Below are 27,186 nucleotides of genomic sequence, written 5' to 3'. Positions count from 1 at the left end.
TTCTCATTTGAATATGTATTTAACTTCAATTTGTTTCTGGGAGTGATATTTATATCGTTTCATTATCTGGATGTGTAACACTATCATGAATTTGATGCCAAACAGCCTCAGCATTTATGTTTCAATAATTGAATTGTTTTAATTATTTTGTGATAGATTCAACAGTAAGCCCAGCAGCAGTGACCCCCACTGTGGCCCCAAGCTTTAAACAATGCGGCTGGTCCTCTTGGCTAAATACAAATTCTCCCTCTGTCTCGCTCACCTCTGGAGACTTTGAGTCCATCTACGATCTGAAGGCCAAATACGGACTCTGTAAGGAAATCAGGAAAATTGAGTGTCGAGTGGCCGGAAGTAAAACCCCACTCTCATTGGCTGGTCAGGAAAGCGTGGCTTGTGATGTCAGAAATGGACTGCGATGCTACAATCGTGACCAACCATCCGGTCTTTGTTACGACTATGAAGTCCGAGTCCTGTGCTGGGCTGATACTTGTAAGATATTCTGAATCAGCAATTTAGATTTTGATATCACTGTGTTTTTATATATTGCATTATTATGAAGAAGCCAAAAGATAATAGACAAGACTGTACAGTATACAATTATTCAAAACAAAATGATTCCCAGTTTTGTATTTTGGCAATATATGTAAAATAACTGTTGAAAAGATTACTAGTATTGTGATTGTATTGCTGACATTACAGTTGTGATATCATTGCAGGAGATAGTATTGCAATGAAAGAAAATCATTATAAGCCTTTTTTTTTTAGTACCGTACATCTAATAAATTGTGACCCATAAAAAAAATATTGATGTATGTACAAGTAGGTTGAGCATACCATTATTTCATTTGACATGTAAATCTGGTCCTTTGAAAAAAAGCAAATATTCAGTTTATCATTAATTTATTTTTATAGCTATTTTCATTTAATATTATAAATGACAGAGCATGTTTGAATTATTGTAAAAGAAAAGGAAAAAGTGGGTACCAGTTATACTTTGAATATAACATTTTTTTATGTATTTGTAATTTTTGTTACCAAGGCAACCCTGATCTGTTGACCACACCGACTCCAGATGTTCTGCACTCCACAACTCGTAAGTGTAACGTTACAGCTACATTACTATAATCTATATCTCTTGCGGCCATGTTATTTTTTCATCCCTTAATAACATCCAATAGAATAACAAAATGCATTACTGTCTCATATGTAAATCTTTTGATGGATCCTTGTTTAAGCATCAAAAAGAGTATCCACCTTTGGAACTGACTTCAACCTAAATCTAATGAGGTATATTGTATCCTTTCAGCTATCTGTGCCCCTGGTGAGGTTTATGAGGCGTGCCCATACCGCTGCGATGATCTCTGTGATGTTCTTGCCCAGCAGTCCTCGGCCTGTACTACTTCCCCTGCCACCAACCCCTGTGTGCCTTACTGTAGGCCCGCCGGGCTCACCTGTGCCCCCGGGGAGAAGCTGAAGGACAAGAACACCTGTGTACCCGCAAGTCGCTGTCCATGTCGCATGCAGAACGGGACCATCGCTGGTGTAAGTACCAGCAGGATATTTACATGAAGGCAGGGTTGTCTCTAAAAATTGAAGTAGAAGGATGAAATAAAAAAGTAGAGCTGGTGTCTGGGGGTCTAGCTTATAGCTAAATTGTGTTTGAAATGCAGTAATAGCTGGGTAATTAAGGCATTATAGGTGGGAGAATTCCCTGTCCCAGGGTCTTAGAGACAACGCTGATAAAGGACTTGTTAATTTTACAGCCCCTCATCAATTTGTATTTCATTATTCCCTATTTCTGATTTTTATCCACTTCTAGCATTAATCTTTGCTCCTAGTATTTGTCAACATAAAAGTGATCCACCTCTCTCACTGAATTGTTGTATGCATATATTAGTATTCAGATAAAAAATTAAAGTGCCATTATGAAATAACAGAATGAATATATTATCGATACTTTCAGCCTATGGAGACTTGGACGAACCCTTATGATGAATGCACCACCTGTCACTGCTTCAATAACACTGTTACCTGTTCACGTGACGAAAGCTGTGTAACCACTCCAGCTCCCACACCAGGTAAGGTCTTCACACCTTCATGAAGTTAACACTGTAAATTCATTATTAAAAGTGAGGAATTAATATTTGCTGAAAATAGTGAGGAGCAGTCTTCGCGGACTTTAAAATCTCGCTTTCATTTTTTAGACAGTTTTGAGCTATATAGAATTAAAAATGGTGTTGGCAATTTTATATTGCCCTGATTGTGTCTCAATTTTCACAACAAAATTTTTACTCCATTTAATATACAAGACAGGAAGAAATGTAAAAGAAAAGTGGCTGGCAAAATTTGTAAAATTAATATTTCATTAGAAAGAAATCCAAAAACAGGTTCTTCAAGGCTTTTCATGGAATCTAAATCAGAGAATTCAGCCATCATTGGAATTCAACTGCAGATTTTACTGTGAACAAAATTTTCTTTCATTTAAGCTAACCCAGTGACACATCCTGAATGCGAGTGGACTTACTGGATCAATGTGGATACACCACTAAGTGGAGATGGGGATCTAGAGACTCTATCCAAGATCCGCAGCATCCACTCATTCTGCTCCGCCCCTGTCCAGATTGAATGCCGTGATGCAGAAACAAAAGTGGCTTCCACACAGGGTGGACAACGCGTTTCATGTGACATTAAGTCCGGATTCAAATGTCTGAACTGGGAAAATGGCGGTCATTGCCGTGACTATGAAGTCCGTTTCTACTGTCCATGTGCAAGTAAGCAAATTAAGAATCTGTAGTCACCAGAGTAAACATTAATTCAGTAACAGTAAATCTAGTGCCTTTAATATTTTGTTGATTTGATCGTTTTTTTTTCTGATTTAATGTTAGAGTGGAGTATGATAATTTGTGTTCTACTACTAGGCACTCCCAGTCCCAGGATAAGTACAACTCCAGCTCCTGTCAAATCCATCTGTGGATGGTCCAACTGGATCAACATGGACAATCCTTCTGTTATGAAACCTGAGAAGCCCTTCGAAGGTGACATTGAGTCCATGGCAGCCATCAGAGAAAAGACATGTGGCTACGACATCATGACAAGAATTGAATGTCGCACAGCAGATGGGCATATTCCATCAGACAGGACAAATGAAACTTTGTCTTGTGACAGGATCCGCGGATTGAGGTGTAAAAATGCCCTTCAAGCTGACAAAAAGTGTATGGATTATGAGGTACGTGCATACTGTGATTGTAGCAATGTCACCACCGCACCACCAGGAGGTACCACCAGGCCTATCAGTGGTATTACCACCAAGACAGTGGACATCTGTGGCTGGACCACCTGGATGAATGGCCACCATCCAGATAAGTACGGAGACGTAGAGTTGTTGTCTGAACTTGAGAACAAGTATCGATTCTGCCACACTGATGAAATCACTGCTATTGAGTGCCGAGACAGCATCACTGGCCTCTCCTCTATGGAGGCCGGTCAGAGTGGTGTCATCTGTGACATCAATGCCGGAGGCCTGAAATGTGACGCCACCAAGCAGTTGGCTACCGGTGGTCAGTGCTATGACTACGAGATCCGTGTGCTGTGTGAACCAAAGGGTGTGCAATGTGGTCCTTCCACGGAGCCAAATGCTACACCACTGCTGGTACCGCTCACTGATATCTATGGAAAACCAGTGACAGACAAAGATGGGCACACCATAGTGGTCCCTGTGACATCCCATCAAGGAACTCCCACCGCTGTCCCGGCCACCGACAAGTTTGGTAACCCAGTTCTTGTTCCCAAGACAGACATCTACGGACAACCAGTCACTGACAGCAGTGGAAACACAGTGATGGTGACAGTGCTGGAGCCCATTCCTGGTGGACACATTGTTCCAACTGCTGTGCCTAAAACTGACAAGTTTGGAAATCCAATCCTTGTGCCAAAGACAGACATTTATGGAAAACCTGTGACAGACCTAAAAGGAAATACAGAAATGGTAACCGTTTTGGTTCCAAATCCAGAAGGCACAAACACACCAATGTTGGTGCCTAAAACAGATGCTCAAGGAAATCCAATCCTAGTGCCAAAGACAGACATCTATGGACAGCCAGTAACGGATCTACAGGGACACACAGAGATGGTGACAGTCTTGGTGCCAGGTCCAGGAGGTACAAATACACCAATGCTAGTACCAAAAACAGATGCTCAAGGAAATCCAATCCTTGTGCCAAAGACAGACATCTATGGACAGCCAGTAACAGATCTACAGGGACACACAGAGATGGTGACAGTCTTGGTGCCAAGTCCAGGAGGTACAAATACACCAATGTTGGTGCCTAAAACAGATGCTCAAGGAAATCCAATCCTTGTGCCAAAGACAGACATCTATGGACAGCCCGTAACAGATCTACAGGGACACACAGAGATGGTGACAGTCTTGGTGCCAGGTCCAGGAGGTACAAATACACCAATGCTAGTACCAAAAACAGATGCTCAAGGAAATCCAATCCTTATGCCAAAGACAGACATATATGGACAGCCAGTAACAGATCTACAGGGACACACAGATATGGTGACAGTCTTGGTGCCAGGTCCAGGAGGTACAAATACACCAATGCTAGTACCAAAAACAGATGCTCAAGGAAATCCAATCCTTGTGCCAAAGACAGACATCTATGGACAGCCAGTAACGGATCTACAGGGACACACAGAGATGGTGACCGTTTTGGTGCCAAGTCCACAAGGAACAAATACACCCATGTTAGTTCCCAAAACAGATAAATATGGAAACCCACTGTTGGTTCCCAAAACTGATGTCTATGGACAGCCAGTGACAGACATAAATGGGCACACTCAGATGGTCACAGTCCTGGAACCCAAACCAGAAGGGACCGATAAGCCCACAGCTGTTCCCAAGACAGACAAGTTTGGTAACCCAGAACTGGTGCCTAAGACCGATGCCTTTGGTAAGCCAGTGACAGACATCAATGGAAACACAGTTATGGTCACAGTGATGGTACCAGTCACCGAATCACAAGGTATCCCCACTGCTCGTCCCAAAACTGACCAGTTTGGAAATCCATTGTTGGTACCAGAGACCGATGCTTTTGGCAAGCCACTGACTGATGCTAATGGGCACACAAAGATGGTCACAGTCTTGGAACCCATTCCCCAAGGAACTAACACACCACAGTTGGTACCAAAGACCGATGCACAAGGAAACCCAATATTGCAACCGGAGACCGATGCTTTTGGTAAACCAGTGACTGACAGTAATGGGCACACTAAAATGGTGACTGTCCTTGTTCCCGAGCCTGGTACTCAGGTGAAGCCAACAGCTGTACCAAAGACTGACAAGTTTGGAAACCCAGTCCTTGTACCAAAGACTGATGTTTATGGCAAACCAGTGACAGACATCAATGGAAACACAGTAATGGTGACAGTGTTGGAACCAGTTCCTGGCTCACAGGCTGTTCCTACAGCAGTTCCAAAAACCGACAAATTTGGAAACCCAGTGCTGATACCAAAGACAGATGCCTTTGGTAAACCAGTCACAGATGCAAATGGCCACACCATCATGGTCACTGTATTAGAGCCCGTGCCTCATGGACAGAGTACACCTGTGCTAGTCCCTAAGACAGACAAGTATGGCAAGCCTGTACTGGAGCCAAAGACTGATATATATGGACAACCAGTCACAGACCAGAACAAGAATACAATCATGGTCACAGTCTTGGAGCCCCTCACTCAGCCCCAAGGAGTTCCCACTGCCAGACCCAAGACAGATGCCTATGGAAATCCTCTACTGGTACCAAAGACAGATGCCTTTGGCATACCTGTAACTGATGCCAATGGGCACACACAGATGGTCACCATCTTGGAACCTGTGCCAAGTTCCCAGGGAGTACCTACCGCTGCGCCAAAAACAGACAAATTTGGAAACCCACTTCTCTTCCCCGAAACTGACAGATATGGAATACCTGTAACTGACCAACTTGGCCACACCAAGCTTGTGACAGAATTGGAAACCCTGCCACCTACCACCACTCCTGGCGTGGTGGTCACCACATGTGCCACATTTTGGTCCAACTGGTCCAATGTGAACCACCCAGGAGGGTCTTTCCCCGGGGACAAAGAGCTGACCCCTGCAGAGTACACAGCCCGGACTGGCTTCTGTCAGGGTGGGTCCATCAGTAGGGTTGAGTGCTACAGTGTGACAATGGACGCTCCATCCTACTCCACTGGCGAGATCATTAAGTGTGACACCAAGGTTGGACTGGAGTGCACTGATGCGGACAATTTCCCGATGCCATGCACCGACTACAAGATCCGCTACTTCTGTGACATCTGCTGTAAGTCTTTGATATTCTTGTGATCCACCTTTGTAACTATTGATAAATTAGATTCTGATATTCCTTGTAGTACAGTGTTAATTTGATTAACTGATATATACACACATATTTTAAGAAATATTTTTTAAGTTTTAATCTTATAATAAACACACAAAAAATTTTTTTTTAAAGGTTTTGGATGTAGATATCATCAGCAGAGTTTTTCTTTAGAATTAGATTGGTTTCTTCATGCAGTCTTTCCATACATATGGTCCATACCTTAATCTTTCTGTTTTCAGCTGCTGTGACACCTGGCTCTAATGTTACTCCTGTCCCGTCTACCTCAATCAATGTGGGAGCCAGCACACCCAAGCCAACCTCACTGGGTATGTTCTACCATTGATTAAAATATTATTTCTGATTGGTTGAAATATTCTGATGATCCTTGCAACTGTGCTTGTATTAAAAGCAGTACCCCCAAAAAGTTGAATATGTTAAAAGTAAAAAAGATTGACAAGACAAACCTACTCTGGTATAGGGGTGCTTGTCTGTAGTATAATTTAACTAACACATTTTGTGGATAGGGATGTACAGTAAATGTATATCCATTCTGGGGTAGGGATGTACAATAGATAATTTTTCCCTCTTTGGTTCTGCAGTGTGTGCTGATGGTAACTCCGCCCAACTTCCAATCCACATGGACGACAGCCAATTATCTGCATCCTCAAGTCTCCGCCCCGAATCCGGTCCCCAGAGATCTCACCTGGACACCACCGGCACCACCTCACTGTCAGGTGGGTGGGTCCCGGCCAGCAATGACAAGAACCAGTGGCTCATGATCAGCTTTACTGAGCCTGAGATTATCTACGCCGTCTCAACTCGCGGCCTGAACGGTGGCCAGAGCTGGGTGACGGCTTATTACCTAATGTACTCTATGGATGGACTGAATTTTACTTTCTACCAGGAGCTTGGCCAGAGAAAGGTACAATACACTGTAAATTCCTTATTTTACACGAGTTCTTTATTTCTCGATTCCGCACTTTTGCATTAAATCGCGAGCATATAAAATCGCAAGCACCAATTTTTTGTTATAATTTCATATAACTGTCTGGAAAAAAAGTAAGATTTTAAAATCTGCAAGGACTGCTTCTCGCGATTTAATGCAGATATTAATTCCTTGCATTTAAAAAGGAATTTACGGTACACATGTATACTGAATCTTTGACAGCTAATAAACTCTGCATCTCAAAGTATAAAATTTTAATGTTGTTTTCTGATATCTGATTGAAAAATGTCTGAAATAGTATTTGGTGAAAATATACATTTAGAAAGTCAATTAAAAGCAGTCAGAGTTGATAGCAAAACAAATTGAGTATGATAAGTTAAGTTGTAAATCAAACAAGTTAAATGTTTTAGTTCATTATGAGTACCTAATACAAGTGAATCAGATCTTTAATATTATACATACGAGTTCAATGAGATCTGTATGTATGCATGTACTGGTATTACCGGTACTTCTTTCTAATCACGCTTCAAAATTTCTTAAGATTTACTTGTTAAATTTTCATTTTTCAAAAGTTATCGATCATAGGACTTGAGCATTCTGGGAAAACTGCCTAATTAACCATATGATGTCAAAGTACATGACATTGTATATTCCCCCAATATCATTATATTTGATTGGAGAATTCTATATTCTAAGGTGTTCTCTGGAAATTTCGACTCTGACACTGTCAATACGCACACCCTGAATCCTTTCGCTGCAAAATTCATCCGCATTGTTCCTGAGAGATGGAATGGAGGCATCGGACTCCGCTGGCAACTGATTGGTTGTAAAGGTAATCAAATTTGAATTTACTTCTTAGTGGTTGTGGATCACAATTTTAATTGTTCAATGAAATTTAAAATTTGTCAAAGAAAAATTTAAAAAGATTCATGTAACTAGAACTTACTGCACACTCTTTTTATTTTTCCATCTCTCCTACATATTTGATTTAATTTTTATCTAAGATTTTTATGAGAGATTTTTGAATTATGAATTATTAATGTTAACTTAAGAATAGAATAATCAGCTTTTAAAATCAATTTTTATTCTGTTGCAGCTGCACCATTAACAGTGGTAACAGGTCAAGGTTCCACCGTGACCCCTGCTGTGACCTCCACCCCCACCCCTGGGCCCCAGTGTGTAGAGAAATGGTCTGATTGGCTGAACAAGAACAGCCCTACCACCCAGGGTGCCCTCGGAGACTACGAAAAAATGACCGACGCTGAGAAGGCTCAGTTCTGCCCAGGCGGTAATGTGACCAAAGTAGAATGTCACGCTGTCGACGGGGATATCCCCAGCTACAGCTCCGGGGAGATCCTGACTTGTTATCCCGACCAAGGCCTGGCCTGTAACAATGCCGACAATTTCCCCATGCCGTGCTCTGACTACAAGGCTCGATTCTTCTGTAGCTGTCCAGGTAAGCTGGGCTTAAACATGAAAATGATAGAATTTTGCTAAATCTCTAGATCCCTTAAAATTTATACAAGGAAAGCAGAGGGATTAGTAATGCTCTGATGAGCAATAGAATTGTGTGCTTATGGATTATCTAAAGCTGCATTTCCTTTGTATGTGATATTTCAGCCACACCAGCACCAACCACATCTGGAACGGATGCCAATGCCAAATCAAGCAACCTGGTACCAACAAAACCGGGCGGTCATGATATTGCCACCACCTCCCCCACACCCCCACCAATACCCTGCAAGGAGGGCTGGACCGCCTGGATCAACCACAACAACCCAAGCAGTGGCACCGGGGACAGAGAACAGCTGACCGCCGCAGAGAAACTCCAGCTTTGTTCCGGCGGTAACTTCACCCAGATTGAGTGCCACGTGGTAGATGGGGACATCCCGAGCTACAGTTCTGGAGAAGTGGCCGAGTGCTCTGTAGATCGCGGATTTACTTGTAATAATGCGGATAACTTCCCCATCCCATGCTCCGATTACAAGGCTCGTTTCTACTGCAAATGTCCAGGTAAAGAGAGATCTTTGCATACCTTCAAGTATTTTGATGTCAGATCACAGATTGTTGTATGATCTATAGATAGAGGATTTAAGACATATTGTTTTGGTCTATTTTTCTACCTTTGATCCTCTGACTCTCTAGGTTGAAATTTAATTGATCTCAAAGTAAGAATGAAATGAGAAGATTGGGTAAATGCATATATATATGATTTTTATTCCTTTGTGCAACTTGTTGTGGTGGGGATATAGCGCACTAACTATGAGATGTAAGTGTGTTAGTGACAAAAGCTTGCTGGCAAGATTTAAAGAAACCTTAGCACCTAGAAGCATTTAACTTTGCATTTTTCTCAAGCATTGTTGAATACCTGATGTTGTTGTAAAATTTTTATATACATTCAAATAGGAAGCAAAAGGGGTGGATTCATAAATTTATATACTACTGTGGAGTCATTAAAATTCGTGGTGGCTCAATTTTCGTGGTATTTATGGGTAGCCCTTGACCATGAATTTATATCCTCAAAGAAAACTAATTATAAAAGGTTTAGTTTACCTACTGAAGCTAAGAACTGACTCATCCACAAAATTACATCCCCACAAACAAGCAAAAAACCCACAATCCACGAAAATTGGCCCCCACGAAATTAAATGATTCTACAGTAACTTTTTTAAAGTTTAAAAAAAAAAATGAATTATATATTATATATCATACACCACAGTAACACCACCAGGACCCACTGGGACCCAGAACCATCACGTCACCACCAAGCTAGCAGTGACCGACTCCAGTGGTCGACCAGTCTCATCCACCACCTCAAACACACCACCACCAATCCCTTGCAAAGCTGGATGGACCCCATGGATCAACCACAACAACCCAAGCAGTGGCACCGGCGACAGAGAACAGTTGACCGCCGCAGAGAAACTCCAGCTTTGTTCCGGCGGTAACTTCACCCAGATTGAGTGCCACGTGGTAGATGGGGACATCCCGAGCTACAGTTCTGGAGAAGTGGCCGAGTGCTCTGTAGATCGTGGATTCACTTGTAATAACGCGGATAACTTCCCCATCCCATGCTCCGATTACAAGGCTCGCTTCTTCTGCCAATGTCCAGGTAGGGAGAGATCTTTGCCTTCAAGTATTTTGATGTTTGATCACAGATTTGCTCTATGGATTGAGGATTTAAGACATACTGTTTTTGGTCTATCTGTCTATCTCAGAGCCTCTGACTCTCTCTGTAGACCTTAAATACATCTCACGTGTAAGAATGAAATGAGAAGATTGGGTAAATGCATATATGATTTTTATCGCCCTGTGCAACTTGTTGTGGAGGGAATACAGCATTCCTAACTATTTGATGTGAGGCTAGAGTTTTTGCAAGCATGGCTATCATGAAGTTGTATTTCAGTTTTTATTTACCTTGAAATTAGAACATACACAAGGGGATGGGAGGGGGATGGATTTGTAATTTTACATACTGTCAAAAAAGTTATGAAAAATAGGAAATATTAAAATTATAAATCATAACCCACAGCAACAACAGCACAACCCACAGGGACACAGGCTCTTCATGGTGGCACCACCAAGCCAGTGACAGACAGTGGTCGACCAGTCTCATCCACCACCTCAAACACACCACCACCAATCCCTTGCAAAGCTGGATGGACCCCATGGATCAACAACAACAACCCAAGCAGTGGCACCGGGGACAGAGAACAGCTGACCGCCGCAGAGAAACTCCAGCTTTGTTCCGGCGGTAACTTCACCCAGATCGAGTGCCACGTGGTAGATGGGGACATCCCGAGCTACAGTTCTGGAGAAGTGGCCGAGTGCTCTCTAGATCGCGGATTTACTTGTAATAACGCGGATAACTTCCCTATCCCATGCTCCGATTACAAGGCTCGCTTCTTCTGCCAGTGTCCAGGTAGGGAATGATTTTTCTATCCTGACCATTATTTCTATGTAAGAATGGCTGCATGAAGGAGAAATTATATCAGATATTAATGTACTTTCATTTTCTAAATCTAGAGGATGATGGTCATTGATTTGTGTCTACTTTTTAACTTCTCAGCCATTTTCACTTTGTCATCTTATCCAGAATTGAAACTTAAAGTAAAATACAGTAAAACACAGATATAGCAAACACGTTTATAATGGTTTGACACTTACAGCGAAGTGATTTTCATTTCCTGTGCCTGACTAATCTTTTGTAAACTTGATGGATATAACGAATGACGCTAATAACAAAGCAAAATTATCCTTCCCTGGCACTTCATTTAAAGCATGTTTTACTAAAAATGGATTAAAAAAACATGACATCATTTTAAAATGATTTGTGTTTGTAATCCACAGTAACTACAGCAGGACCAACAGGGACACAAGCTCTTCACGGTGGCACCACCAAGCCAGTGGTGACAGACTCCAGTGGCCGACCCATTTCCTCCACTACCCAAACACCCCCACCCCACAAAATCTGCAAATCTGGATTCACTGACTGGATCAACCGGGACCGTCCGGAATCCGGAAATGGTGACCATGAGGCCTTGACTGATGCGGAGAAGGCGGACCGGTGTCCAGGAGGATCCATGACACGGGTGGAGTGTTACGCTGAGGCGGGCGATATCCCGTCCTACAGCTCAGGAGAAGTGCTCACATGTGATGCAGCCACAGGTCTCACCTGTAACAACGCCGATAATTTCCCAGTTACCTGTACAGATTACAAGATCCGATATTACTGTCAGTGCCCAGGTAAGAAATTACCTGTTCAGACTACAAGACATCCTTTGATATAATTTTGAAAACAAAAATATTTCCTTAGTGTTATTAAAAAAAATCATTAGTTCTGTTAAAAATATAACATATTCAAAAAGGACTCTTTTTTTTATATTAATATACACTGAATATCAAGTTATAATTTTTTTCTTCTGTAAGGTTTACTTGAAATTATATGCTACTACATTGAATGAAAATTGAAAAAATTGACCATAAATTTTAAATCTATTAACCTTTTTTCTTTCAGACAATGGAAGTGGTGCAACCACACATGCTCCGACTGTCAAAACAACATCGACCCCAACCACACAGGCGCCGCAATGTCAGACTCAGTGGTCTAGCTGGATAAACACGGATAATCCGACATCAGAGGGCATGGAATATGAACACTGGACTGCTGTTCAGAAACTCCAGTTCTGCCCAGGTTTGTAGTACATGAAAAAAAGTGTAAAAAGAACTCTCAGTCTTTTGCCTTAAGTTTATGCAATCTTATTGATTGGAAATTTCGGATGCAAGGTGTTCAAAAGTAGAATCTTGTTGCATTAGAATACTCAAAGCAAGCTTTATGCACCGGTGCTTAATAGAAATGCTTGGAGTAAACTTTTAAATTGTAATCCTGGTGTTTGTTGAAATGAATTGTTGAAAACCAGCATTGTCAATTTTTGGATCCCGGTATTTTTGATTTGATATCAGGTGGTACTGTGGACAAGATTGAGTGTGTGACCGTGGATGGAGACATTCCGTCGTACAGCTCTGGAGAAATGCTGACCTGTTACCCCGACAGTGGACTCGTCTGTAGAAACGCCGATAACTTCCCCGTGGACTGTCAGGATTACAAGATTCGCTACCACTGCCAGTGTGGTGAGTCTCTCTCTCCCCCTCTCTCTCTCTCTCTCTCTCTCTCTCTCTCTCTGAGATGAAGATTTTTTATACAAGCTTTTCCATGATTTTTTACATTAGTGAAAATTTCGTTTATAAGATAAGTATTCAGTGTTTCTGATTATTGGCCCCTTTTTTTATAAAGAGTTTTAAATTAATCAATATTTAAAGATATGCATGGACTGGCAGGAAATATTTGCCTCTCTATTACAAGCAATAAATTTAAGTTGGTTTACTGTATGAGACTCTATTTCTAATAGCGTCAGCTCCAGTGAAGCCTGGTGGTAACTCAAGAACCACCTTGAGTCCAAACCAATCAGGAACCTCCACCGAACCGGCCACTCACATCCCGACTGTGTGTAAGGCTCCGATGGGAATGCAGTCCAATCAGATCCGGGACGAGATGATCACTGCCTCCAGCTTCAGGGACGGAAACAGTAGTCCTGAAAAAGCGCGACTGAACACCAACGGATTCTGGATGCCGGCTACCGACTCCAAGACCGAGTATTTACAGATCGACTTCTTACAGCAGGCGTACTTGACCGGAATCTCCACACAGGGCCGTGCCGACGCTCCTTCGTACGTCACTTCCTATAAACTACAGTTCTCCAATGACGGAATCAACTGGAATACTTATCGGGAGAATAATGCAGAGAAGGTAGGACTAGATTTCCTTCTCTAACAGTCTTTATCTTTTTCTCTATAGAAGTTATCAGAATACTAGAAACTTGTCTTAAATTTTTTTATTCATTGGTAATTAATGCAAATCTTTGCCTATAAAGATGTATGCAAACTTTCCTACTTCAGATCTTCAGTGGCAACTTTGACTCCTCAACCCCAGTGACGTATTACTTCACCAGTCCTCTTCACGCCCAGTACTTGCGTATCCTTCCACAGACCTGGCAAGGAAAAATAGCACTTAGAGTAGAAGTCATCGGATGTCCTGTAACATATCCAAGTAAGTTCCAAAAATTCTTAGTTACATTCAGTAAAACTTTAATTTTGTTTATTGCAATGAAGTAAAGAAAATTGATTTCATATTTGTTCATTTTTTTTCACTTACAGCAACAACACCTCCACCTACCCCTAAACCAACCACAGTGGCCGTGACCCCAGCCCTGAAACCTGGAGTCACCTCGACCATCAGTAAGTCTGTTCCACCAACACCAAATAAATCATTAGTCTGTGACCCAAGCATTAAAGCAGTATCTTAACTTTTCCTCATAAATTCAGGCTACGGTGATAATTCTAAATGAAACCTTAAACCTTAAGGATGTATGGTTAATAGTTTTCCATTATTTTTTTGAGCTGAATTTATTAATGCTCAGTCTGCCCAGGTAATCACACATTGCAATGATTTTGATATGAAAGGTTTGTATAGAGAGCTAGAATAATACATAAACTTATTGGCGCATCTGACATTTTTATCCATCGCCTGAAAATACCAACAGCCTAAAAGAATAACATACAAAAGATTTTCCTTTTCATAGAATCACATTCCTACACTTTAAGATTACCATCCATAAAAATCTGCCACCACCCACACACCCCCTCCCACCCCCTTTTAAAAAAAAAATTCTATCCACAAAGCGCAAAGACTTCACCACATTGTTAATCTTTTTTTACAGGAGACTCTTGCATTGAGTACGACACCTGGGTCAATGTAGGTCACAACACACCTGGCTCCTCAGGTGACATCGAGCCCATCGCCAAGGTAAAGGAGCTTTCTCACACCTGTCAGAACCCCCTCAGGATCCAGTGTCAGACCGTCGGGGGCGTGGACTACGACCAGACCGGTCAGATCGTCACCTGTAACCTGTGGGAGGGACTTACCTGTAACAATATGGACCAGTTTGACCCCACGGGCTGTCTGGACTACAGGGTCCGCCTGGGCTGTCTGAAGAAGACCCCCGAGTGTGGTAAGTCTTCACCCAGTTATAATACAGACTAGGCTAAAGCTGGGCTCATCTGGTGAATCGATTAAGTACTTGATATGCATGGGCATATGATGGGGGAAGGTAAAATGGTAAAACTTGAATTGTTTGTCTCTTATGGTAATATTTATGAAGCACTGAGAAATGGAATATTACAAACTTCTGAGTTTCTATTTAAATGTTTAATAATATATATTTTTGAAGTTTATAATGAATTAGAAAAACAGTAATACCTTAGTGTGGATATGAATTTAAGGTTACAATATCACCCAAGGGATGGGAAAAATCTAAAGGCTCAAACAGGGAAACATTCCTCACACAGGGCTGGGGTTGACTCTTTGTTGATTCAGCGTTATACTTTTTGATTCAGCGTTATACTTTTTGATTCAGCTTTACACTTTTAATTCATTTACAGTACCACCCACCCCCAACACCAACCTTCACAAGACAGATGCCCCCGCACTGAACCCCCGCGTCATGCCTTGTTTTGAGGGACTGGACACCTCTCAGTGCCCCAACTGTACTGGTGGATTATACTGTGATGGACTGCACTGTGTGAAGAAAGCAGACTGTACCTGTCAGTACAAGAACAAAATCATTATGGTACGGAACCTCTCTCTTTCTTTCTCTCTTTTTCTCTCTCTCAACATCTATCTCTCATCAGGCCTCTCCATACCTCTTTCTCTAAGAGTTTTGTCTTTTTTTCTTCAGAAAACGGACATTGTCACAACAGACACGTGCGAGACCTGCCAGTGTTACAGTGGAGAACTCCGATGTGTTCCGAAGAGCTGCCCACCCTGTGCTAGTGTAAGTACATGTATTACTTACTTAGATCTATGTTCCAAAGAATGTCTTAGAAATAACATCACTGAAGCCTTAGCTACTGTAAAATTTGCTAATTAAGGGTTCATCAGGAAAATTCTCTAAATTAAGGATGCTGGATTGTAAACACTTTGTGTATTTATTGTATATAAATACACAATGAAATAAATTGTCAATTATTTCCGTATACAGGGTGAGACAAAAGTTGTGAATATGACCACCTGTAGCTGTTCATGCAAGTCTTGTGATGCCAACCAGTTCCGATGTGGAAACGGACAGTGTATTTCATCTTCATCCAGATGTGATGGCGTCATCGACTGTGATAACGATGAAGTTGGATGCTGTAAGTTTCTTACATGTTCTACTTTATGTGTATGTAGCTTAAGTTGAAGGTCTCAATTGATATTTGTGGCATTAAAGATTAAAAGGGCTATAGGCCAGGGTTCCCACATTTTAAGAAGATTGTGCAGAATCTCTTATCGGTGGATAGGACAAGTTGATAGTATGATGATAGGGCATGTTTTCAGTGTAACTTTAAAGCAATTCCATCACTAGGAACCATTTGTTTCTGCAAGATCAATTTTTTTTAGATGATTCGATCAACAGTCAGATAATGACAGATATGTACATATACTGTATACAGGGTTATTTTTGCCCTTCTACACTTACAAACAGTTTTGCCCTGTTTTGAATTCACCTAGACACAGTTGTGTTTAAAGAGAGATAATTTGATACCTTTGGATTCGTCTAGTCTTAAATTCACCCTCTGACAACCAGGGTGAAAGGGGCAAAAATAAAAGAGGGAGAATATTACCCTGTATACAGTAATTCCTTATGAATTTAGATCCTCATATATATTTTCACCAACAGAATAATGCAAATCATATCTGTCCACAATATCAGTCCAGCACTGTTGAATCATTATTGTGGTTCTGATTTCTAATTATGACTCTCTTCTCCCTTACATTGTGGTTCTGGTATTTAATTCTGTCTCTCTCCTTATTACAGTGGTCCAGCCTCACTTCACCCCTCCAATGATCCCCACCCTGTCCCCCCAGGCCGGATCTCACGCCCCACCCAACCATCAGACCACACCCTTCCATGACGGACATGTTGCCACCACCCACACAAAGCATCCAGGTAAGTAAGAGAAAAGAAACATGTTACATTTTACATTCTGTAATCATTTTATTTCACTTTGACTTATTTCAGTCAACAGTAGACAGAATGATTATGCTACAAGCGATAAGTTTGGCCCTATGTATTTTCAGCATTACACATGTACTTCAGAATTTAAATAAGGTGTTTTGTATTATACAGAATCATACTATATGTAATAATTGTGGTGCTTTGTATTCTTCAGTATGCCGACCCCGATGGTCAGATTGGATGAACACTCATCACCCTGGAGACCCAGGAAGCACCGGGGACCATGAACCGAGCGCCGCCGAATTCGCTGCCAACTACCACTTCTGTAACGGTGGCAACATCACCAAAGTGGAGTGTTACTCTGTTTCCATGGAGGCTCCGGCGGAATCGTCCGGGGAAATCCTGGTGTGTACTCCCAGTAAAGGACTTGTGTGCGATGACTCCGATAACTTCCCGATTCCGTGCGGGGACTACAAGATCCGGTATTATTGTGATTGTGGTACGTCAAACCATCGGAAGTAGTTTCATTAACTTGTTATAATCGTTAATTACGGACATTGTTTCAATGTTTTAGGGATTCTATTACAGTTATTATTATTATTGTACCAAGGTTTTCATACAACCTATGGACACTTGCGTGCCAAAAGTATGTCAATTTTCAAGATGGCTACCTTGTAAAAATATAAATTTTTTACAATAAAAGAATTTATTTACCTCAGTCTCTCATTTTTTTTTCAATATCAATTTTTCAAGAAAAGGATATTTCAAAGTTTACAAACAGTATAGAAGAACTGCACTAAAAATCAGGGGGAAAAAATTTCTTTTAATTTCAAAAATGGGAGGAAAATCTTTTTATTTAACCTTCAGTAAAAATATTAAAAGTGTCTGGTGCAGAAGTATAAAGGTGTTATCCCTAATCTCTCAGCATATGCTGTGCATAAACATACACGAAACGAGAGTACCCAGTACGTAAATTTCAAACACGAGGACTGTCAAGGTGTTCTATTACATTTACATTATTGCTTGTGGAAGATTTGTTTCCATCCCTCATTTCAAACAAGCAGTGTTCATGTAGTGCATGGTAATCGGGATCTTTGTCAAAAAATGCCATATAAAGACAAACAGAAAAATAGATTTAGAAATCAGATAAAGATGCATTTATTGCCAAAGATGCTGTCCAGTTGTACATGGCAAAACCAGATTTGTTTGAACTTAAGAGTTTGGTTGGTGGCAAAGCGGGCATGCAACAAGATGAAGTTGTTGCTTGGTTTGGCAGTGAGGCTGCTGCAACAAGATGAAGTTGTTGCTTGGTTTGGCAGTGAGGCTGCTGCAACAAGATGAAGTTGCTGCTTGGTTTCGCGGAGAAGTTCCTAGATGATGGTATAAAATAACCACAAATATAACTGTTCAATTTAATTAGTGTGTTTTAGTCTGTAGTAGTCACATTAGCTCACAGTGGTAGTCACTTGTAGTCACCTATCCCTATTGTACATGTATTGCTAGGATTATCTTGTAGTCACATCTAGTCACATTGCACTTTACCCTACAGAATTGTCTAACATGATCTTTAACATAAAAAGCAAATATTTTGTTGATAACGATAACATATTCAAACATTTTTGTCATATGAAAAAAATGAATAAAGAACTTACATTACAAGCTAGAAAAAAGTCTAATTATTTTATCCAATACTTTTTAGGTAGAAATACCTTTAAATTTTAAGCCTGTGAACTTTTGAAATTTAACAAATTAAAATTAAAGTGGAAGCCATCTTTGAAAAGATTGATTTACTTTTGTTTAATGTTTATAACTTTTTTGCATGCTGTTGACGGAAAAACTCCAGTGTTTGAAAGGTAACAATGGCTAAAGTAATAGGGATAGTTGGTAGATTATATATACATATATAGTTTTGTGAATGTATGTGCATGTTTTTCAATGTATAGTTTTGTATAGAACTTATATAAGGAATAAGGAATCATTCTTTGAGTATTATGAGGTGATAATTTCGGTCGGGGTGTGATCAAATCCAATAAAGCCCGAAGGGCTTTATGATAGATTTGATCACACCCCGACCAAAATTATCACCTCATAATATTCAAAGAATGATTCCTTATTACTTATATTTATATAATTTTAAACCATCGTACGATTATATATTTTAAATATAAATAAGCAAACCCCGCTGGCGCCTCAATTTGGCGTCATTTGTATTATGGGTTATATAGTACAAAATTGATACGTAGTGTTATCACAGGCAAAGACACTGGAATATGTAAATATATAGGTATAACTATATACAGTCAAACTTCATTAGTTCGAACTGTTATCTCGGACTGTTCAAAATCTTCAAGATATCCAAGTATTCAAGATATTGAGGGTAAAATACTTAAAGAATAAGTAATTTGAACTTACAAATCCCTTCGACATATCCATTGTGTTCGAGATATCAGTGTTTGAGATATTGAAGTTCAACTGTATCTTGTCCGGAATTTGAAGTCCTTGGCTAGTTTTAATCTCAACAATGAAGAATCCTTAGCAAATTCTTATCCATGTCAATCTCTTGTAATGAATGATTAAATTGCAGTTTGCAAAGTGATTTGAAAAAAACCTCAGTGAAAAAAAAAATCAGTTTGTACTGTTCATGTAAATACTGAATTGCTCCAAGATAATCACAAATTGATTGCAACAAATATTTATCAGTTATCCATTTGATATATAGTCTAAAAATCACATTTTTTCTGTCTTAATGAGTACATTACAAACTGTGTATTGATCTCTCTATATTTGAAGTCTTAAAATATTATAATTAATATATATAAGTGATAAGAAATAATGAATTGAATATTGCATGTCAGAGTCAATACTGTGGAATCATTAAAATTTGTGGGGGCCAATTTTTGTGGATTGCTTAAAATTTACAGGTTCATGGGAAAGTGTATTTCCTTATACCTACAAATTTTAAAGGAAATATGGCTTTGAAATCCTAATTTATTAATTGTGGACAATGTTTATTTGTGGATAAGAGGTACCCACAAATTCCACGAAAATTGAGCCACCCCGAAATCTAATGATTCCACAGTACTTTGGAAATCAATGTGAATTCACAAATAATTTTCAAAGGCAAATTTAACTTTAGAAATCACAAGGACATTGAGTTCTGTTGATGGCATGTATATGCCATTGGTTGAAAATTCACAGAATTCCACGCCTTTTGTCTTAGTCTTTTGTAAATCTAGTATTATAGTGTTTAGTTGTTTTAGCTAGTCCATCAAGATATTTTATAATTCTATTAGCCTTGACTAAAAAGGAAACTCAAAATTTAGCACAGAAATTTACCAGTCAATTTCAACAAAATTATTTGAAATTTATTGAAGTGTATAAATATATTTATTAATGTCATGAAATGTTTTTTTTTTTGTTTTTTTTTTTAAATAAACCACATTTTATGAAATATATTTTGAAATTTGTTTTCAGTTATCAGCACTCCAGGGGTCTCCCCACTGACAACACCAGCCCCCAAACCATGTAAGTATATAGAGTTACTGTACAACTACTTTTAATTGATACATCCCCCCCCCCCCAGCCCCAAAACCATGTAAGTTATATTCAGAATACAACTACATTAGCTATGTAGAGCACATCGCTCAGTGGTTATGGGCGTTAGGCCAGTAACCGAAAAGTCTCTGGTTCAAACCCTGCTGTGGTCACTTGTTGTCGTGTGTTGTGCACTTAGACAAGCTATTATATCTACATTGTCTCAGTCCACTCAGCTGAAATTGGGTACCACCTTACGCTGGGGGTTAACCTGCGATGGACTGGTGTCCCATCCAGGGAGAGTCAATGACTCTCATCTGCTTAGCACCACAGAAACTGGAGATAAGCACCGGCCCTATGTGCCTTCATGGCACGGAGAAGGATTTAACTTTTACAATAGGTATAATATACCCCTCAACCCAAAACCCCCAATACCATGGAAGTATAGAGAGTTACTTTACAACCACTTTAATATATCTCCCCAGTCCCCAAACCATGCAAGTATGTAAAGTTACTGTAAAACTACTTCAATACATCCCCTTCCAAGCCCCCAAATCATGTAAGTTCATGACTTGTATATCATAAGAGAACTACTACTGTATAAATACCCTCACTTCCCATTGGCCCCCAAATCATATGAGTATAAAGTACAATCACTGTTATACCCTCCTCCTGCCCCAGCCTCCAAATTTAATGCAAGTATTTAGACAAGTAAACTTATATGATAGTAATAGATAGGCTATAGAACTCCTTAGCAGCCCTTTATATGTATTTTTTTTTTTTACAAAGCCTGTGATTCCATCCACTGTCAAAGTCTTGTAAAGCCTCCCCTAATGCCGGGGGAGATGGCCCACGTTGTTAAGACGACCGACGGCTGCTGTGACAAGTACGAAGTGGTGTGTAAACCAGAGACCTGTGCTGTTCAGCCTCCGACGTGTTCACCCCCCCAGGTCATGAGGAATTCTAACCCCGGGGCCTGCTGTCCCACATTCAAGTGTGGTAAGTGACGCGTTCAGGGCATTTTATCGCCATTCCCTGAAGGATGAAACAGAGTTGAACTTAAATATCTCTCAAAATTGATATTGAATGCCACAAGTATATGTCATGTACTGAGAGTTCTGAGAGATGAAGACTCATCCACTGTTTATTCTCTAAAAATGTTATCCTCCATGTATTGATTCCTCAAATATCTGAATGTTTTTATTTGGTTCTTTTGAATTTAAGATTACAAAGTTTTACATCTAAAAGTTTTATCGTAGTTATATTTGTGTTGCAAGTTCAGTTATTTTGGATACTTGTTGCAAGTACCAAGTCAGACTAGCCAGTAAACTAATGAAATATAACGAATATATCAGATTTGAAAAGTTATATAATTGCATGTACCTTGGACAGACAAGAACTAATTATTAAAATGATGATGCCTGTCTTAAGGATGAAGAACTTTGTAATTCATGAATATTGATATCTCAAACATAATTTTTTGATATTATAATAAGTGTCAGAAAATTCTAATAGCAAACAATACGGGATATAATTTTGTGTATTGAATATGTATTGTGAGGTGAAAGATTGTGGAAAAAAGTGAAAATTAGAAATAGATCATTGCAAAATTACGGGATGTACAATACATGTACATATAGCCAGTCTTATTAGTTGCATGTACATGTACCTCAGACAGACAAGAACAGTTCCTGTAATGATATATCTGTAACCTGTCATTTTAGAGTGCCCCCTAGCATGTCCAATGTTAGTGAAGCCATCATGTCCAACAGTAAGTATATACTACAGTAACTTACATTTATAGACAGAGCTGGAGGAATTTGAATTCTGTTGTAACTCGGCAAATCTATCAAACACACGACTTTGATGAAAATAATGAACTGATTAAGAATTTATACCAAGAGTTTTATCATTTTGAAGTAAATAATATTCCATGAGGACAATTTCATCAATAACTAATGATATTTTTAAGGATAAGTTTTTGTTTTGTCACTGTGCCATTGATTCCCACAATTCATGTATCACCACACTAAAACATTTATTTCCAGGGGAAGATTCCTGTGGTAATAGATACCTCCTGTAATTGTTCCACCTACATGTGCCGTAAGTACTTTTAAGACTTTTACAAAACTATATACAAATTCCATGCTTTTAAAATGGTTAAAAAAGACCAAAATCCTTTTTTAAGCAGTTTCAAATGGTAATGGTAAACAATATAGAGAGAGAGAGAGAGAGAGAGAGAGAGAGAGAGAGAGAGTTTTCTCCCTTTGTTATAGAAAGGAAACTAAATACATGTATTGAGAATTGGTTCCCATTTGTCACATTACTTAATGAACCATGCAATGAGTTGTCTCCCATTTCAATAGATTGTTTAGTATTATCTCCCTTTGTTACAGTACTTTATGAGTTGCTTCCCTTACAGATTGGTTTCCCATTTTTAATGAGAATTGTCTCCCTTTGTTACAGTACTTAATGAGTTACTCCCTGTCATGAGTTGTCTCCCATTCTAATTATTTAGTGCTGTGTGCTGAACATTGTTTTCTAATTGCAGTCATCCCAGTTCCTCTACATCAAGGCCCACAACTCTGCTGGTACAAATACTCAAATGGGACTTCCCTTTCCTTCCAAGTAAGAATACTTCATAAGATTTGTTTTTTATAATTTGTATGAAGTGGAAATCAGTTTTGCATACATTTGACATTTGAGTGCAAAGCGATTGCGCTATCTTTCTTTGATTGTGCTCTTTAAATAACATATCTGCCACAGAATGGAAAAGGTATTAGCAATACCAAATATTTTTTATTTGATTTTTAAAGAAACAAATCTTTGAATTTAAACAGTAATTACACATATTAAAGCACATAGATAAAAGAATGCAAAAACCTTAAAACCTCACTGGATTTAAGTATCTCTTTTGTATAGATTAAGGATGCGTCAGCTGATTGTGTTTTGTTTGTGCTTCAGGTCAATCAGAGCTGGACGGAGGGAGCGTGTAGGTCGTGTCAATGTCATGGTCTGTCAGGAGGGGTGGAGACGGTGTGTCACACCGAGCGATGCTCAGCCTGCCCCCTAGTGAGTAGATAACTAGGAGAAATAACTCTTCCCTATAGTGAAATTCACAGAAATACTATTAGCAAAAATATAGCGGTAATGTAAATGCAAAAAAAAAATCATAAGTATATACTTAAGATTAAATAAAATTGCATATTTATTCACTCATTTTCAATGGTGAATGGTCTAGATACATGTGTAAATACATCAAATAATAATTGATAAATCAATTTTTTGTAATGAATTAACCGGAGGCAACCATATTGAGCACTGGTAAAGGTACTGGCTATAAACTGTGTTGTGTCTGGTTACAGGGTACGACTGTTGACCACAGTGAATCCAGCAGCTGTTGTGGGACCTGTCGACAGACCGGGTGTGTGGTGGACGGTCATACATACCAAGTAAGTACTCATGTACTGTAGACTGATGAGTAAGTACTCATGTACTGTAGACTGATGATTAAGTACTCATGTACTGTAGACTGATGAGTAAGTACTCATGTACTGTAGACTGATGAGTAAGTACTCATGTACTGTAGACTGATGAGTAAGTACTCATGTACTGTAGACTGATGAGTAAGTACTCATGTACTGTAGACTGATGAGTAAGTACTCATGTACTGTAGACTGATGAGTAAGTACTCATGTACTGTAGACTGATGAGTAAGTACTCATGTACTGTAGACTGATGAGTAAGTACTCATGTACTGTAGACTGATGAGTAAGTACTCATGTACTGTAGACTAAGGAGTAAGTACTCATGTACTGTAGCCTAATGAGTAAGTACTCATGTACTGTAGACTAATGAGTAAGTAACCAACTTACACATGAATATACATTCCTGGAATTTACTACATATTGCAGCATTATACACTGTTATAGTTCTAGAAGTTATCTTTTTTACCAAACAGTCACTTGTAAAATGGTTTACCTACGTTTACTGTGGAATCATTTTGTGGTGGCTCAATTTATGTGGCATTCATGCATGAGTAGCCCTCCCCCACGAATTTACATCCCTGACAAAAACAAATTTTGAAGGAGTTATTTAGTCCTTCCCCTCAAATTTACATCCTAGGCGGAAACAAATTTGGAAAGAGTTTGTTTCTTACTGAAACTAAAAATCAACGCATCCATGAATTACATCCCTACAAATTGGCAAAAACCCACAATCCACAAAAATTTGCCCCCACAAATTTAAATGATTTCACAGTAATACTAAGGTAATTAATTTTTGCAATTTTATTGGTCTCACAATATCAAATGATTCCACAGTGCCTTGTTCGGATCTCATTCCACTTTTAATGTCATTTGTGACATTCTTATTGTTCAAATATTTTAAAATTCAAATGAGCATATCAGATTTCAGTGTTGTATTTATTTATTTTCTGCTTGTAACTTTTATTTCAAAATGAGCTCCATTTATTTTCCAAAGGATGGTGAGGCTTTGCCAAACCCAATGAAGTGTTACAACAAGATTTGTTCCGCTAGCACGTCAGGGTTTATAATCCGAGAAACTCAAATAACCTGTCCTAAGGACAATCTCCCAGCATGCACTGGGGTAAGATATCCAAATGAAACCAAATTTCTTTATTTCAGTACTGTCTATGTAAAATCTGGAATTGTATACTTTGTCTACTGAGAGAGTACAAGCACATCATCTGCACATGTCAGAAATCCTCAGTCCCTGTAAATAAAGATTTTGTAAGAAATCATCATTTTCCCTGTATTTTATAGTTTTTTATAAAAGCATTTTTTCTTTCGACAGAAATCTTTAGAATACGACAGTTCCGGATGCTGCCCTACGTGTGTCATCACTCGTAAGTATACACAGCAACCAAATGTACAGATCACATCATCTCCATTACTATATCCACTCCTCAAATAATTACTGACATCTTGGCATACCTGGTAGTAAATATTCCTTGCACTCAGCAGAATTATTTGTCCAATTCCATGCTAATTCATCAAATTACTTTTGGCAATTTTTTCTTTGATGGTTAAACAATTACCTGTTTTACAAAAGGCCAAAACCATCTCGCCTATTTAATAATATTTCCTTTTGTTGTCAATTTCCATTAAAGCATATAAATGTATTTACCAGTATTTGATATTTACATATACATATTTTCTTTAAGGATCACGATAACTGTATAACTGTACAATTTATACATGTAATATATATACACAGCCAAACAGAACACATTTACAATATACACCATTTTTCTTTATGATATATCACAATTTATATACCTTAATTTTCTTTTCCTCAACCACAAGTTCAATCTTGGTTAATGCCTGTAACATATACACTATATACCTTTTCTTTATAATATACATGTATCAAAATGTATAGTGACTTAACCTTTTTTTTCGTTTTAGCCACAAGTTCCAGCTTGATTAACACCTGTACCACCTGTCAGCCCGTCCCTCAGTTTGACAGCCCGTCGCTGACCATCGGGTACTTCTCCGTGGTGGAGGGTAACAGCACCACCTGTCAGAACAAGGAACCGCTGCCCGACCTGAAGCAGTGCTCCGGTCACTGCGAATCTAGAGCCACCTACACCGCTGTCATGCAGGGCTTTGACAGTAACTGTCAGTGTTGTCAGCCATCGCGGACTGTCACGCGAACGGCGGTGCTCACGTGTTCCGACGGATCCACCAGAAGTAGGTCGTATTCTGTGCCCGAGGCGTGCGGATGTAGTGCGTGTTCTGGAACTACATGACCTTGAACTTTTATAATGGCATCTTTTTCATAGACATTTTACATCACTGTTAAACATTTATATTTTTTAACCAGTTATACTTTGCTTTTTGAATATTTTCCTCTTTTATGCATTGTTGTTTTTATGTATAGTTGTGCGTTTATCAAATAAATGCAATCATTTTACTTATTCTTGACCATCATTATTTCTCTAACTAAAGATCATGAGACATTCTTTGACTAAGGATTGTTAATAAAGGTGATAAGTTACATGTATAAGTTATTAATTTAAAAAAAAACCCATAATAGGTATCTTTACCCTCCAATCGGGATCATACGTAAGTATGCAATGAATGTAGACCATAAACTGAGACTTGAAAATAACAATTATATAATTCATTGTCAGTGTGATAAAACAGAATTTCTCATTCATATTTCAAATTATTATGGGATTTCAATTTTCAAAATTTAGAACACTGTTCAAAATTCTGACTTGTATTAGAAGTTTGCTTAAACTTTAGAACTAAACAAATTCTGATTACCGGTCCTGTAACAGTCACTCCATTTCCCTTTAATCTTTCACTCAGAGTTAACTCTGCTATGCTTCATTAGCCTTTTTAGAACTTAGACAATGATGGAAAAAGCAAATTTTTAAATTCTCTACTTTGTTTACAGAGATAAAAACTTCTTAAAATCCCCTGCAAACAAAGCTTGCTGGGATATATTGGAATCACCACACTCACCTGTCTATAATTATGATTTTGATTCACAACTTTAAAGAAACCATGGCATGGATTTTTTCTTAATTTTATGAAATCAATTCATTATCCATGAAATAAAGATATTTACCCGCTCCCGCATTTTCCTTTAAATTACTAGAATATAAAATCATGAATGCCAAATTTTAATTGCACTTTCAAGTAGTTTACATGTTCGAAAAATATAAAAGTGAGATATTAAAATTTGCAAGAAGTGCTTCTATCAATTTCACCAAGATATTAATTCCTCACATTTAATTAGG

The 27,186-nt window shown here is 39.0% G+C and overlaps 1 protein-coding gene across 2 annotated transcripts in view; it reads left to right on the top strand.

Annotated features, from left to right (window-relative positions):
* LOC128164012 (mucin-5AC-like) overlaps positions 1-26,351 on the top strand; it is a 70,903-nt gene extending 44,552 nt beyond the window's left edge. Inside the window, exons 48-82 of one of the 2 annotated variants that reach the window (XM_052827720.1) lie at positions 157-489; positions 1,040-1,093; positions 1,307-1,542; positions 1,964-2,078; positions 2,487-2,771; positions 2,919-6,341; positions 6,620-6,706; positions 6,980-7,302; positions 8,023-8,158; positions 8,423-8,782; positions 8,947-9,339; positions 10,046-10,438; positions 10,859-11,248; positions 11,677-12,072; positions 12,344-12,520; positions 12,790-12,957; positions 13,236-13,633; positions 13,783-13,933; positions 14,041-14,121; positions 14,604-14,894; positions 15,325-15,512; positions 15,621-15,716; positions 15,924-16,074; positions 16,740-16,871; positions 17,095-17,379; positions 20,355-20,405; positions 21,204-21,413; positions 22,139-22,185; positions 22,463-22,517; positions 22,966-23,042; positions 23,379-23,486; positions 23,780-23,866; positions 24,897-25,022; positions 25,230-25,281; positions 25,844-26,351. In XM_052827720.1, the coding sequence (XP_052683680.1) occupies positions 157-489; positions 1,040-1,093; positions 1,307-1,542; positions 1,964-2,078; positions 2,487-2,771; positions 2,919-6,341; positions 6,620-6,706; positions 6,980-7,302; positions 8,023-8,158; positions 8,423-8,782; positions 8,947-9,339; positions 10,046-10,438; positions 10,859-11,248; positions 11,677-12,072; positions 12,344-12,520; positions 12,790-12,957; positions 13,236-13,633; positions 13,783-13,933; positions 14,041-14,121; positions 14,604-14,894; positions 15,325-15,512; positions 15,621-15,716; positions 15,924-16,074; positions 16,740-16,871; positions 17,095-17,379; positions 20,355-20,405; positions 21,204-21,413; positions 22,139-22,185; positions 22,463-22,517; positions 22,966-23,042; positions 23,379-23,486; positions 23,780-23,866; positions 24,897-25,022; positions 25,230-25,281; positions 25,844-26,187 (10,199 nt within the window). In that variant the 3' untranslated portion in view covers positions 26,188-26,351. The remainder of the gene's footprint in view (positions 1-156; positions 490-1,039; positions 1,094-1,306; positions 1,543-1,963; positions 2,079-2,486; positions 2,772-2,918; positions 6,342-6,619; positions 6,707-6,979; positions 7,303-8,022; positions 8,159-8,422; positions 8,783-8,946; positions 9,340-10,045; positions 10,439-10,858; positions 11,249-11,676; positions 12,073-12,343; positions 12,521-12,789; positions 12,958-13,235; positions 13,634-13,782; positions 13,934-14,040; positions 14,122-14,603; positions 14,895-15,324; positions 15,513-15,620; positions 15,717-15,923; positions 16,075-16,739; positions 16,872-17,094; positions 17,380-20,354; positions 20,406-21,203; positions 21,414-22,138; positions 22,186-22,462; positions 22,518-22,965; positions 23,043-23,378; positions 23,487-23,779; positions 23,867-24,896; positions 25,023-25,229; positions 25,282-25,843) is intronic. The other variant, XM_052827721.1, reaches the window with a different exon arrangement.
* Positions 26,352-27,186: the final 835 nt, after the last annotated feature.

This window comes from Crassostrea angulata, chromosome 9 (genome assembly GCF_025612915.1).
Source record: "Crassostrea angulata isolate pt1a10 chromosome 9, ASM2561291v2, whole genome shotgun sequence".
NCBI classification, from domain to species: Eukaryota; Metazoa; Mollusca; class Bivalvia; order Ostreida; family Ostreidae; genus Magallana; species Magallana angulata.
This window is presented reverse-complemented; position numbering and strand designations above follow the sequence as displayed.